This window comes from Papaver somniferum, unplaced genomic scaffold (assembly GCF_003573695.1).
Source record: "Papaver somniferum cultivar HN1 unplaced genomic scaffold, ASM357369v1 unplaced-scaffold_76, whole genome shotgun sequence".
NCBI lineage: Eukaryota > Viridiplantae > Streptophyta > Magnoliopsida > Ranunculales > Papaveraceae > Papaver > Papaver somniferum.
The window spans coordinates 756,121-771,917 of record NW_020650526.1 but is presented as its reverse complement, the minus strand read 5'-3'; the positions used below and the strand labels follow the sequence as shown (position 1 = coordinate 771,917).

The window sequence follows — 15,797 nt, the reverse complement described above, 5'->3', positions numbered from 1 at the left end:
TCATGTCGAAACTTGACTCCAACTTCACTTGCACAATGCAACACATGGTCACCATATACATCCATAGCCTTGTTACAACACAAACAAATACTTTTTTATGCAAATAGGGGAATACCAAGTCTATAGCTAAGAATAGCACAAAACTGACGTGGTCCTAACTTCTGTCCAAGCCCATCAACCGGAATAGCAAGCAATTAATCTTGAGCATGCTTAGTTTTATTGCACTGCCAAAGTAATGAGTCACTTCTTGACATATTGAAAAGGGAAGGCATGTTTTCTGTCACTCCTGCAAAATATTGAACTTCCAGTGAATGCATGGAATGTGGGGAAGTTATGAGATTTCTAAGTTGGGAAGAATCAATTACACACGCTCGAACAAAATGATCAAAAGCATGTTGATAAGTAGGACCCTTAACAGAAATTCCTGAAGATATAGAGACTGAAGATATAAGGTGTAAAATATTCCCCTGTAGATGCAAGGTCTGAGTAAAACAAGCTAAAAAACAATATTTTTTTTATTATTATTGTTTTTTTTATTTTTTTGAGATGGTTCATTTCGAAATGAGGGTTTTGGGTACATAGATATACTTCAAATTTAGTTAATGTTGCTTGAATTGTCCAAAACTTTTGAAAAAATGAAAATTTATAAATAGATTCCGGCTGTGGAAATAAAGTTCGGCTACGACATCTGAAGAACAGGTAGCCGAACTCATCTTCAAGTGTATAGTTCCGCTAATGTTTCTGAAGACACAGGTAGTCGAACTCAGCTTTAATAAAGTTTTTTCTTTCAGAGAAAAGTTCGGTTAGCCGGAAAAAAAATGTGACGTAACCGAACTCGATATATCGTTTTTAGAGAAAAGTTAGTCCAGGACAAAAAAATTGCGACGTAACCCAATTTAATATATAGTTTTCAGAGAAAATTTCGGTTACGAGAAAAAAAATTGCGACGTAACTGAATCAAAAGTTCAACTAGGAGAAAAAAACTGCGACATAACCGAACTAAAAGTTCTGCTAGGAAATTGAAAGTTCGGTTAGGAAATTAAAAAGTTGGGTTATGGAATTAAAAGTTCGGCTAGGAACTTTTCTTTGTGAAATAGCCATGTTCTTCGTTTCCATAAGGTTCGGCTAGTTCGTCAAAGTTTTCAAAAAACTCTCAACTCATTTCGATTATTACTACTTATTTTTTCAACCAGAAACGAATCACAAGTTATGGTTTGTGGAAATTTCTTTGAATTGATGGCAACAAGGAAGAGAGAAGAAGAGAAGAAGATGATCCCTCTAAAAGTAATGGGTTTGTAAAAAATTAAATGTAATGAATGAATTGTTTTGTTAATGATTTAATTAGCTAGGTTATATATATAGATGGTTATTAGGTTAGTTATAAATTAAATTAGATTAAAAATAGGTTAATCGTTTTCGCTCTAGATGACACTCTTTATAACTGTAAGGTGGATGTTCTTATCACATAATGGCCCCTACTAAAAAAGAGCGGAGCCCAGAAAAAGTTAAAGCTCACCCATAACTAAGGTCCGTTTCCCCCACAATTTCACCGCCATTTGTATGAAAATACTTGGTTGGTGTTAATATTTGGGTATAGTGGGAATTAAGTGTTTTGCCCTCCCCTCACTCTTTCTTATTTTTATGGCCTTGGGCTTAAAACTCATTTAAAAATTATTATACCTATTTTATTGAAATGACCTTTAAAAAAGAAGGAGAGTCATAGACTCATATGAATAAAGATGTTAAATGATGTTAAAATTTGACATAAACTCTATTCTTTAAGGGTATAATTGTCAAACCAACTTCAATATAACATATCTAACAAACCATACGGAGGAATTTGACAAATTTTATATATTTAGAAAGGTTTTTGAAAGACCAATCCAACGAGCGTAAATACAAATATCAAATTATTCGTATTTTTAGAAATTTTTATTCCTTAAATGATTTTTATTTATTTTTTCTTATTTGTGTGTAGATATTATCCACAAATTTTTTTTAAAGTACAACTATTGTTCAAAGTATTTTTTCTAGTGTGCATATATTATCCACAACTTTTTTTTTGGTGTGCAGCTATTATCCACAGTGTTTTTCTAGTATGCAACTATTATCCACAATGTTAATTAACCTTTCATAATGATTTATACTATTATATGTACATTAAATAAGTTTATAAAACCGTTTTTTTGAAGATGAACAAACACATTGATATGAAGTTGTGTAGAAATATCCAAGACTAGAATCCGTGCAGGAAATATGCACAACTAGGATGTGTACAGAAAATATTCACAATTGTTACAACACCAAGAGAATAATTTGCGTATTTCTATGATCTCAAGGCCAAAAGAGTCATAAGAATAATTAACCCTTGGGTATATCATCAATTAATTGTCTCATGGCAGATAGCTTTCCAACGGTAACTCTGTTTCGAGTTGGTATCACTGGGGGAGACAAGCTTGCTAATCCATGTAACTAAGTGCACTTCATTTCAGAACCCCGCAGCAAAAATTGGCCCATATTCTTTGATCAATTTGGGCCTTTTCCCTGGACAAAGCCCAAACAGGCGAGCCGGCGCCACTAGCCACAACCCGCCTTTAACCCTGTTAGAACATTCACTCCCCCCTCTAGGATCGGTAATGATGATTTTACGAATGTCAAACTCTCAACCTCCCTTACGGGTAGAGTTGTAAAACGTGCCGGCACGACACATCCAGACACACAAAGTCACATGCTTCAGTGTCGTGCTGTGTTGTGCCAACGATTTAAACGTGTTGTGTCGTACTGTACTTTACTAGTCAAAAGCTAGAAACAACATAATTCACGGGCACAACACACGAATAAACGTGTTGTGTCGTGATGTGCCGTGATGGCACACATGTTATAAACAATTTGAAATCATTTAATGGTATACATTAAGTCGGACACTGAGTTTGTTGGTAGTCGAGCCACAAGCTGGACACCAACCATTTATTGAAATAATTTTAGGAACGATTTCATGTAAAATTAACAAGTTTATTCAATAAAAAGAAATAGCCCATCAAATATAAAATTGGATCATTGTCATGTAAATTAATGTTCTAGTCAAATACATGTAATGATATTATAACAACGATATTGAAATATATTTTCCAAATATTTAGGTATTGTATATGTTGTTATAAAAATAAGCCAGTATAAAATGTCAAAAAACTAGTTAGAATATTGACTCTTTTATGAAATATACAAAAAATGTGATGTATTATGCCTTGTTATATAGTGTATTTGTGCATGCTATGACGTGCTTTCTTAACGTGTTGTGCTGGGTTGGGCCACATGCTTATCCGTGTCGCATGCTGTGCTGTGCTACTATGCCGATTAGGCTAGCCCAGCACAACCCACGAAGCTAACGTTCTGGAACGTGCTGGACTGAGCTGGGCTCAGATTTTAGCGTGCTGGGCTGGGCTCGTGCTGTCACAGCCCAATTTACACCTCTACTTACGGATATGAAGAGGAAGCTAAAAAATTATCCTACTAAAGGAATGTTGCTCATTTTAATTTGTTACTTACAAAATTACCTGTCAAGTAAAAACTTTGGAGCAACCTACGATTCTCGCCATAACCAGAGGAACCAAGAAGTGAGCACTTGAGTTCATACTAGGACGCATAAGAACTGATCATTCTTATTAAACAATCACTCATCATTTATGCTGTTTTTTTGAAAGATCTTTTAGGGATTACATTGCTTAGCTCATCGGGAGGAAATCATGACTGTTGATAAGTAGAGGTTGATCACTTTGACATTTTCCGTTCTTTTTAATATATAAAACCTAAAAGGAAGAAAAAAAAAAACTGAACTGAGATAGCCAACATAATTGATTTTGTTTTTGATTCAAAAGCCAACATAATTGATTAAAACTGCTTAATCACTCATGGCACATATCATGATGAAGCATTATTGAATATCATTGCCATCCATGGGGAGCAAAAGATCGTGGAGATTTTTACTAGGGACAAAACTAGAGGGCAAGAATAAGTATACACCTAACATAGATTATAAAATTTATTTAGTTACCCCCGCTATTTGATACTTTAATTGTTTAATGAGCACTGTGCATGCTTATGTAAGAGGGAGAAAGAGATTGATCTTCTCTTTCAAAATGTAGTGCATAACCCCCTGTCGATTCACCGGCCGAAATTCCAACCGTGGATAAACCCGGATGTTTGTGGTTTTCACAGCTAACCTGAATGCACGACCCTAAAAATAATTACACGAAAAAATATGGAGTTTGTCCCAGCGAACAAAATTGAAAATAAGAAGAAGAGTTCATCTTCTCTTTGAAAATGCGTAATCTCTGTAAAACACATACAGTACGGTAGAACAACTAAAATGTTTGCTTGTTTGGCTATCCCATAATCAAGTGATAATAAACAGATTTGATGACTTGATTATCCCACTGGACTAGTCCTTAACCCTATTTTCCAAAATGATACATTAACTTACCGGTACTTTCTCGTGTGAAATTTGAAGCTCAAGATCATAAGTTTGTGGTTATCACAATCAAGTTGAAGCTACGTACTCAAAAGGGGTGAAAAATCTAAGGTTTCTCTAGGTGGATATAGAATCACGGAGGACAATAGGTGTAGACGTATACAAACATAAAATTTTAGGCTCACTGACAAGAATATAATGACAAAGATGTACGTGTGGAATCTCATTAACTAGTCATCATGTTGCAGAGATATAGTACTCCCAAACAAAAATAGGCAAAATAGTCTGAACATTCATGATTTAGATCATTTCATCTCATCCCCTTCTTTGGAAAACTTCGTTTTCACTGCAACCCCTATAGCTATAGCTAGCTAATAATTCAAGGAGCCTAGCTGCTATAAAAATATGATGAGGTTTAGTACATTTTTGCTTGCATTTGTGTGGATTCTACACCCCGCTAACTCGTTGCCATATAAGGAGTAAACTCATCTTAAGTAAAATAGGGTTTAGTATAGAACCGTACACTTGAAAGGTATACCTAATTCTCATTGATTATTGCAGTTGCCCTATTTCAAGCTGGAGTTCAGTATGAACAGATTCATCAGATATACGCAAAATTGCGGTGTCGAAATACTTATTGATCTTAATCTAGCATGCAAATTAGGGAAAGGAAAAACACTTAATTAAATATATATGTATAGTACTGACCATATGAAGAATTGCATAACGAAATTTACCCACAAGAAGTACTAAGTTGAATCATGATCTCGACGAGGGCTGTATCACAGGAGGGGCACTACTAATTGTCTCGTCTCTGGCGGAACTAGTACTAGCACTGGTGGTAGTGATGGCAAGTTCATTTTTCTTCTTCTTCCTCCTCTTCTTATTCTTCTTGTAACTGATTCCGCGAGCTCTGGCCTGTGATTCTCTGACCTCCCGCAAGTAAACACGAATAGAGCCTCGTCCGAAAGGGTTTGTTTCAGCTGTTCCACCGTTCTCTTCATAAGCAGCTCGAAGTCGCCCAATTAACGCATCAAGACTACCCCAAGCTTGTTTCAGAGGACATGGACAAGGTGCAGGAGGTTCCGGTTGCCCAAAATATACACAGCCTTGTGTATGAACTCTTGTTTTCCCAAACTGATCCAAGTACTGTAGAAATTCAAGTACATGGTTTCCGCTACACTGTGATAGTGAAACAGGTGGCCTCTTGTTCTTCAAGTATTGACTAAAAGTGTTCCAATCTCGCCGCTTTTGTGACTCGTACCTACTTAACGGAGCCGGTGGTTGACGGCCATGCTCACCGCCGCCACCACCACTGCTAATCGATCTTGACGATGATTCTGCCCCTTCCATAACATCTTTTCCTCTATCACCTGATGACATCGCGCTCGACCACCGGCCACCACTGCTACCAAGAAGCCATAAAACTGCAAATTATAGTATGAAAAACTCGTTGATGGTTCAGACAAAAGAAGGCAAGAAAAATGGGGTTGGAAACAGGAAAAAGCAAATCAAATGCAGATAGATTTAGTGAAGTGGAGAAGGATATGAAAGCAGAATCACATCATGGCCCTACTGGTTTAGACATTTTATGGGGCCTGTTTTATTCCTTTATTTTTTCTTCGCCAATTCATTCTTTTTTATCTTTTTCATATATATTCATTGTCTGTACGTACTATCTTAATATATTTAACAATATATTTCTCGTCAAAAGAAATCAATTATTGAAATGCCATCATCAACACCATCATTTTTAGACTTTTTTCATATTGTGCAATGAAAATAAACAAAAATGAATCATGCGAAAATTTTAGATACTCTATTATGTTTATTGGTTCGATCCATATAATAACCTGCGATATGATAGGTCAATTTTGTTAAAAGATGGTACTATTTTTGTTTTCGTCATTTTAGTCTGTAATATATTGAAATGAAATAATTTGAGATAAGAATAGTAACTCTCTTCAAAAAAACAGAGGGAGTGCAACACAAAATCAATTCTCTTTTATAAAATTTTCCTCCTTTTTGAAGCATAATATATATTCTGATGTTTCATACTTCATCATATTGAGTGTATATCTTAATCTTATAGTATTATTATACCAATTTCAAATTGTCCTGAATCAGATTTTATCGTTGTGTTTCTTAAACTTTTCTGACGTCTGATTCAAGGTCTAGCTCTACTTATATATTTCGGAAAATGGGTCATTTGTCCAAATTTTTTTTTAAAATATGGTTCTAATGGACGAGTAAAAATTATTTTGAGTGAAAAGGTCACCAAAAAAATAGCAAGAATGAAACTGGATTCATCCTAGCTTAAACTTAAAAAATATTGAGGATGAAACTGAATGCATTCTGATGTAAATTAAACAATAAGAAAAACTATTTGAAAATGGGTAGGATGAAACTGTTTACATCCTGATTATTTTCATATTTTTGTCAATTTAAACAGTATCAAATTTTTCATGTCTTTTTCATTCAGGAATTGTTGATTTTGGTCTTTTTAACAAATTTTGTATATATATTGTGGCTAAAAGCTACTTGGGCCGGATACAATTTTGTGTTAGTGACATATCTTGCTAGATTCGAAAAATCGTTTGACTAGGAAGGCTGTTAGCTTAATTACAACTTGGTTATATATTTATTTGAATAATTATTAGTCACGGTGACATAATAATTGTATAATTAATCTTTGGTTAATAAACTATAGTATCCAATTGTTCAAAACAAAAAACTATAGTATCCAGATATAATGCGCTTTATATCTTTTAGAGATTTTGTTTTTGCGTTGATGATTGCTGTTCTCACTATCCTCGTCATTGTGATGATCACACTTCACTTAATTCCTTTTCGTTTTCTTTTAAAAGAAAACAAAAACTTCGTCAATTAATTTTTAAGAACTTTTTAACTGAGGATCTATTGGATTATTGGTTTTTATTCAAATGACTATGCAATCCAGCGGATTTCATAGCATAGTACCACCAATGCTTGTGGGTTAAGCGTACACTGACCATGTCCATGCACGAAATGTTGTTTACAAGCGATTCTATCCCTTTGTATAGCACCCCTTTCCGTTTCACTTCAATTGCATTTGATAAGATATTACACACAAATGCATTTAATAAGCCTCGTTTAATTGGAGACCTAAAAACTAATCAGGGGCCTCTCATTTTATTTGCACCCCAAATTTTTCAGGGGCTTATTAAACCGACGGTGAAAATGCTTTTTTACCCTTGACTAATCCTAAACCTTAAAAAATCAGTAAACCTTTAATCAAAAATTCTAATTAGGCCCCCAATTCATTGTACACTACACGAAATCAGGGAACTTGTAACACCCCATTTTGTAACGGACTTTTTTTAAGTAACGTCGTATCGACGTTGGTAACTTTGTAACGTTGGATGATTGTTGTAATAATTGGTATCTGTTACAGACTTTCGGGAAGGTTGTGGGTAATTACCTTCCTATCCTCAACTTAAATTGGCAAGTTACATTGTTACCCTCTATTACTACTATTAGCGCCTTTATTACTACTATCAGCTCCCAATTTCATCTCATACTCAAGGGCTACCCAGCCTCCCAACGATTCTGGATTTTTTCTCCAACATTTTTTTCCCATTATAACTCTTCATTTTAATTACCGAAAATCAGAAAACAAAACTAAAATCAATGAAATTAGTTTTTCATTTTTTTTTAATTGTGCGAAAATTATAAGAGAATAAATATGTCGAGAACAACTGAGAGCCTGAGACATTTCTCCACCCATTTCCCTTTTCCTCTCCGTCCATTTTACTCCATCGATTTGAGCTTCGAAAACATCGAGATGCAGCTGTAGAGAACTTCATTAACAACACGAATCAGTCAATTTTTCTGTGAATCATCGATGTAACCCTAAATTTAAGTAGAATCGATCTCTCATAGAAGTTTGGACACTGATTCACAATATTGGAAGTGCAAATCTGGGTTATCATCATCTAAGGTATTCCATTTATTCGTTTTTCTCTGAATCATAGTTTTTTCAACATTTGGGGGTCTAATAATTTTACAAATAGGAGGTTAGAAACTATTTGTTTTGAATTTTGAATGATGCAATTTCTGATGGTGTTTATGAACATCTATATCTTTTAGATTTATACGTGATTGTAGATTTTAGGAACATCTATATCTTGTGTTTGTTGAGTGTGATTAAGAAGATTTGTATATGCAATTGTGGATGTTGCAGTACATTGTATTATGTTTTAAGAATATCTCAGTGTACTGTGTAAGTTTAGTTGATAATTAGACTGAGTCGGACATAGTATTTTACGTGTTTGTAGGATGTCACAATTTGTTCATTGGATATCTCCTTTGTTTGTAAATGGGTGAATAATCAATCAATTGTGTATTGAAGCAGTAGCTCTAATGAGAATCCCAACCAGTTTCAACAATTTAGATGAAAACCAAAGAGAAGCTATTGTTCATAATTTGTTCGCTTTGCCTAGTCAGTTTCTAGTTCTTTATGAATTCATTGCCAAAGTAGTTTATTGGGTCAGTGTTGAGAATACATTAGAATTAGATGTTTATATGCCTCCACAACACCAAGTAGTTTTGTGGGTCAGTGGAATCGTGTAGGTTTCACATGACTCAATATTGAATCAAGTTATTACGGCTTTGACAGATGATCTACAGCTTGTTATACCTTTCGTTGATAAACTTAGACTCAGTTATAGTGTTTGGGTGTAGGATATTGTTACCATTAGTGAATCAAGATTGTAGTATGTTTTGAGAAGTAGTTTCTTCACTTTAGATGAAAACCAGAGATAATTAGGAATCATAATATGTTCACTTACCTTGTACTAGGATTCAAGTTCTTGATAGAATTCAGATAATGCTTTAGTAAATTCATAGATCATATAATACATTTCAACATACCACAGTTTAACATAGCATTGTTCCTTTCATTAGAAATCACAAAGACATCTCCAGCATACCAATGCAACCAAATATAGTCATATCAACATAAAAAGAAACCGAAATTGCAATTTCATTAACCAGATTTACAAACGCCATCACTATTACTGATCATACCCCTAACTACTAAGTAGTTCCAATACAATCAAACCCATTCACAGGATCAACATCAAAACATGACCCAAAAACCTAGTCTGTAATTCCCTCAAACATCTGAGAGATTAACTATTCATACCAGGAAAAACTAGACTATTCGAACCCCCCTACAAACACCAAACACACATACTACTAAAACTGTTAGCAGTTACCGTCTGCATAACAGTATCAAAACAAGCCCATTTGTTAAAAAAAAAAAAAAAACATCCGAGATATCAAAAATAACCACAAGAAAACCAATACCAATTCTGTCAGCAGCTTCAGCAATATGAGTAAAATGATGAACAAACACCTACAAGATTTCTTTGAATTTTCACGAAGAAGCACTTAATCCGATTTCATAAAATCGAAGCTTTCCCATCGAAATCTTGTTGATGTTCCAGGGATGATTATTCAGAATCATCACCGTTGTTCTCATTGCTATGTTCACTGCCTGAAGTTTCAGTTGCACTATCATCATCGTCATCGTCGTCGATGCCCATCTCATCATCGTTGTACTCATTGTTATACTGACTGTCGGTTTCAGTTGCACTTCCATATCCTCCATACGTCTTCACTTCCTTCATCATCTTCATTCTCTTCCTCCAAATCTCCAACCTCAACTGGTTCACCATTCTCATCAAGACCATCAATTGTTTCTCCATTAGAATCAACATTCAGTCTCTCATTCATGGTTCTTGCAAAAAGCCGAGGGATTTCTTTTTCTGCTAAGTATCTTTCATACCATGCATCCCCAATCTTCTTTTCTCTCTTCCTCCTTTGTTTCTCTGTCTCAGAATTTCTCTCATGATCATCACTTCTCTCAAAATCATTCTCTTTCTCTTCAGAATCACTTTCGGTTGCACTGCGGGTCTTTCTCCAAACAAATCTTCTCCCCTCTCTTTCTCTAGCTTTCCTCACATCTCTTGCAATTCTCTTCCTCTTCCATAGTTCATATTGTGGAGAATTTTCCTGACGAACTCTTTCGTACTCAATCTGACGATTTCTCATGTCAATCTCTTGCTGCAGAAAATCCCTCAAATTCTCCAACTCTCTAGTACACAGAGTCTTGGAAACTTTCTTGGCAAAGTTAAAAGGTGCAGAAGGCTGATTATCTCTGTTAGGATTGTTTCCTCCTTGATCACCCATTATCTCTAATCTCTAGCTTTTTTTTCTTAATTTCCTTGCCTATTTTAGGATGATTTTTGTATACTTTGGAAATTCTCTGTTTAATTTCCTTTTGTAGAGAAGATGACATTAATAGTTATTTAAGGCAACTTGGTGGAACATCTCGTCCCTTATCTATTGACGCTTATTCAAAGGCATGTGCAACAAGCACACCAACAATATTGCTAATGGGAGTGTACCAAATTAGTGGGGGTGGGTTCCAAAATCATATAAGAGAAAACTGGTTTTGCCTTGGGGCTGGTACGCCCCCCACTAATTTGGTACACCCCCATTAGCCTAATTGTAGACTCTTTCGATTCTCAATGTCTAATAAAACTGCCATTAAGGGGTTGATAGACAGTTGAACCAAACACTAATTATCATATTTGATTTTTTGGTAGATACTGAAGAGCCAACACCTGTTGAGAGACATTATGTGGCGCTGGTATACAGGATCTATAATGGCAGTGTTCACACCTGAAATGGCTTAACATTCATGAGATTTGTTTGGTGTACAAAAAATGGTCAAACATAATAGGTCAAATAAAATAGGTCAATAAGCCAAGTAAAATCAGCACACTTGTGTACATTTGACATAATTATTTGATTTGCTAATTAATTAATAGATGGGCCATATCTTGAACTGCAGCATGGTTTGGTTCAGGCATCATGCCATATATCAATACCCTGGTCCCTGAGTCCTGACCAAAAACAAAATAGGTCAAGCAAAATAAAATCAGCATTGTGCCACATAATGCCAAAATTTTAAAGAAAAATAAAAAGGTCTAAAGGGTTTCGAACCTCCGACATCAAACTTAATTAAAACTAAAGCGAACCACTGTGCCTCACTACCGTTTTTGACATTAGATGGACTTGTATTAGATTTATACAATTATTATCTTCCTGAATATTAAATGAAGTTGTGTATAGATGGGCCATATCTTGAACTGCATCATGGTTTGGCTCATGCATCATGCCATATCTCAATATCCTGTTCCCTGACCAACAACACACATGAGCCACAAAAATCTACCAACACTATGTACGGAACAGCGCCTGAGACATAACTCATTATCAGTTCATCTAATTCCATTGATTTGAGCTGCAGAAAACTTCAGCAACAACAATGAATCAATCAATCAATTCTTCTTTGAAACTTCGATGTAAACCTAGATTTAAGTTTAATCGATTTTTCATAGAAGTATTGACACTGATTCATAATCTTGGAATTGCAAATATGGGTTATGTTCATCCAAGGTATTTCATGTTCATTCATTTGAGGGTTTCTTGGAGATTCAGCTGCAAAAAACTTCATCAACAACAATGAATCAATCGATTCTTCTATGAAACATCGGTTCAAGCCTAGATTTTAGTTTAATCGATATCTCATAGAAGTATTGATAGTGATTCATAATTTTGGAAATGCAAATATTGGTCATCTTCATCTAAGGTATTTCTCATTCATTCATTTGGAGGTTTAATGATTTTATTACAAATTGGAAGTTACACACTCTTGATTTTGAATGGTACAATTTCTGATGGTGATTATGAAGTATGAACATCTATATGTTTCAGATTTTAGGTTTATTTTTATGTTGTTGTGAACTGTATCATGTTTTGAGAATCTTTTGGCGATTATGAACATCTCAATTGCATGCTTTATGCCTCCACCAAGTAGTTTTGTATGTCAGTTGACAGATAATCTTAGACTCAGACATAGTATTTGGTTGTAGGATGTCAGCATTGGTGAATAAAGCTTGTATTCTGTTTTGAGAATCAGCATCTCAGGAATCTTTGTGATTTGTATTCATTGTCATATTGTAGAATTAGGTGTGTGGGTTGTATATGGTAAGTAGGGTTTGTGTCAATTATGTGCAAGTCGAATATGACACAACCAACACAAGAAAATTTTTGTTAGTCATGTATTGACAGAAGATATAAAGATATAAAGATCAAACATATATAGATGTTCGTAATTTGACCCTTCGCCAGATTGTAGATTAAGACTAGGTGTGTATATGCCTCTCTATCAAGTGAATTAGACAGGATAGAGAATCAAAGATGCAATTTCAAACATGCTGCATTTTCAAAGATGCAGGGAAACTATTAAGAAGCACTAAAGTGAATTGTTTTCAGTATGCATTTGTTTTCATTACAGTTTAGTCTTGTACATTTCCAGTTCTTTGCGTTGTAGTTTTAGTTTCTAGATTACAACCTGCATCTCCAACATTATCGACACACAATCATCGGACAATATAAATAAACTGACTTCATCATATTGCATTTCATAAAGTTACAACCTTTCTGTTCATTCAGTGTTGAGCAACATTTGACAACAATACTATCATGTTCATAATATCCATTTACACACAAAAAATCCAAGTACCAAAAACAAAATGAAAAAAACAAAATAAACACAACTTTCCCCTGTATCATCTCCTAAATTGTAAGACTCTTCAGTGACTTACCATTTTCCCTTCGATAAGGCTTACCCGATCACTCGGAATCAGACTCTTCCTCCTCATCAGACTCTTCCTCCACACCAGACTCTTCCTCTTGTACATGTCCCAGTTCATCAGACCCCTCTTCCTCTTCATCTTCATATGACTCTGCTTCGGAATCGGTTTTTCGGGCCAAAATTTCATCATTAACCCCAAGAATCTCATCTTCGCGAAAAACCTCAAGTGACTCATCTAGGTCAGACGTAGCTTCGTAAAAGTATGTATTGGAGATATTACTAACACTATGAACAACAACAACTGGCTCTTCATCTTCGGCAACACTTGCATCACTATCACGCCACCCATATTCTTTTTCCTCTGCCGCCTTGATCTCCGCCATTTACGCCAACCTAATCCTTTTCTCCTGGACTGCATAGTAATTTTCCTTCTCTTCTTCATCTTTGAAGGGATCACGGAGACGCTTCGTTGGAAAAATATCTACCGGTTTCTTTCGAGTAATCTCTACCGGTTTCTCTTGTACTTCATTTTCAGCAGCATGCATTTCTTGCCAGAGAGGATCGGGTTCAATATCACTCAACAAGTCACTTACTCTCTTTTGTACTTTATGGAAATCATCCTTGGTCATTTGCCCAATCATCTGCATAGTTGCGAATAACCTTTCTTGTCTTTGCCTCTCTTCCCGCTCTTTCAATTTTTGCTCTTCATTCATGGGGGTTTTACCCTTTCGTCTGCGTCGATCATCATCACCAGCCATTTTGATTGATTTGATTTAGAAAAAAATTCAGAGAACAGTTGTCTCCCTCTACAAATTTTCTCTCTGAAATTATTTGCTCTCTGACCCTTTGGTTTCCCCTTTATAAACTAGTCTAACCTAAAAGACACAACATTTGGTAACAGAAATAAACTCTAAATTCTTGCAGGGTCACGCCTATTCCCAAGAGAAAGCTTTAATCGGTAATATCACCTGATAATAATAACTGCCAATTTAGGTCTAACTTCAGACAGTTTTGTGGTTGAAAACTTGAATGGGAAATTTGTAACAGTAGTGAAAAGGCGAGGGTACCCAAATATACCTCAAGCTAAAACTTTTCCTACCTATAAGTCCTTTCTCCGAAAGTGATTGTCTATGGACATAGTCGAGACAATAAAAATAATCGGTTCACACTTCATGTGATCGTCTATGGATACGAGATCGAGACAATATAACAATGAAGTATGTTTACTTGATACAAAGGTTCAGACATAACCAAACACAATAGGTGTTTATCAAGTAAATAGGAATTAACATTTGTGTAATTTACTTTAATTATAATAAAACAATTATAATGCGGAAAATAAAAGTAAATGGCACAACAAGATTTTGTTAAAGAGGAAACCGCAAATGCAGAAAAATCCCGGGACCTTGTCCAGAATTGAATACTCTCAGGATTAAGCCGCTACACAAAATTACACCAACTTCGTGTAGTTGAGACCAAGCAACTAAACCTATAGTTCACCTAGTTCCGTCTATATTCCTGCGCCTCCAACTTATAAATAAGTCACTTACTTGGAACAATTCATTTGGTTCGTATTCCAAACAGTAAAGGAACAACAAATCTGTTTGGTATCAACTCTCTTCAACCAAGTGATATGAGTCAAACAAAGGATCTTCCGTTTATCTTAACATAAACTCCTTCGTCATGTACTTAGATCTATCTTATGTTCAATTACCCAAGTAATCGTTTAAGATTAAGCCAACAACACTCTTAATCCAAATAATTATGTTGATGTCGATCTACTCAATTAATCAATTAAATCTAACACAAGGATAAACCAATTATTAATTGGATCCTGTTTTACCAAAACAAACATTGTGCACACCAAAGATTGTAAAACCCAAGTCAGATCTTCAATATCTTCTTTGTCTTGAAATCTTCTTAAATCTTCAATAAAAACCTGCACACAATCACTTGAATCTCTTGTGATCAATCACGGACAGAACGGAGTCTGTTAACAATGGATTATCACAAGATCGCCTTTTGAACTCACAACGGTCTAAAGATCCCTGTCGAAACTCTGAGCTAGTTTGAGTGAATCTTATATCAGAAGAGAAGATTCTCAAGAATAAACAAACTAGGTGCAATCATATTTCAACCACCGTTAGTCAATCAAATCAATCAAAAACAAAAGATAAACCGCAATTATCTAGTTTCCCACCAACGGTACATGCTAGAGCTTCTCAATCCCAAAGAATACTTTCAACGGAGCTGCCGTAAGATATTTCGCCTAATTATGTTACTCTCCTCTCCGAATAGGCGGCTACACCAGTAACAACAACAAAAGAGGAAGTATGTTGTTACGAAGGATTAGTTTGCTAGAAAGGCAAACTTCAAGTATTTTTAGACAAGGAAGTTTGGACACCAAGGAATTTCCAACCCCGAAAATATTCTCAAGATATTCATTAAAGCACAAATTCGGTTTTCATAATTCCTGAAAATGCTCTGTCCAAAAATAATGATCGAAATCTCTCGTAAAATCTAATTAGTAAATGCACATTACTAATTATGGAATTTCCCTACAAAACGAAATTAATAATCTTAATTAAAAGATTCTTAACTTACTTATGTTTCGATCCT

General features: G+C 35.1%; 1 protein-coding gene across 2 annotated transcripts; it reads right to left on the bottom strand.

The window, feature by feature from the left end:
• Positions 1–264: 264 nt before the first annotated feature.
• LOC113344305 (protein LIGHT-DEPENDENT SHORT HYPOCOTYLS 10-like) lies at positions 265–6,047 on the bottom strand. 2 transcript variants are annotated; one of them, XM_026588311.1, is made up of 2 exons: positions 5,177–6,047; positions 265–286 (listed from the first exon to the last, which is right to left on the bottom strand). In XM_026588311.1, the coding sequence occupies exon 1, from the start codon at positions 5,849–5,851 to the stop codon at positions 5,228–5,230; it is 624 nt and encodes a 207-aa protein (XP_026444096.1). In that variant the 5' UTR covers positions 5,852–6,047; the 3' UTR covers positions 265–286; positions 5,177–5,227. The 2 variants fall into 2 exon arrangements, with proteins under 2 accessions (XP_026444096.1, XP_026444095.1); XM_026588310.1 differs by lacking the exon at positions 265–286 and adding an exon at positions 3,503–3,806.
• Between the last annotated feature and the right edge of the window lie 9,750 nt (positions 6,048–15,797).

Excerpts from the sequence above, each read along its gene's own strand:
- LOC113344305 (XM_026588311.1), bottom strand. The coding sequence starts at position 5,851 with ATGTCATCAGGTGATAGAGGAAAAGATGTTATGGAAGGGGCAGAATCA.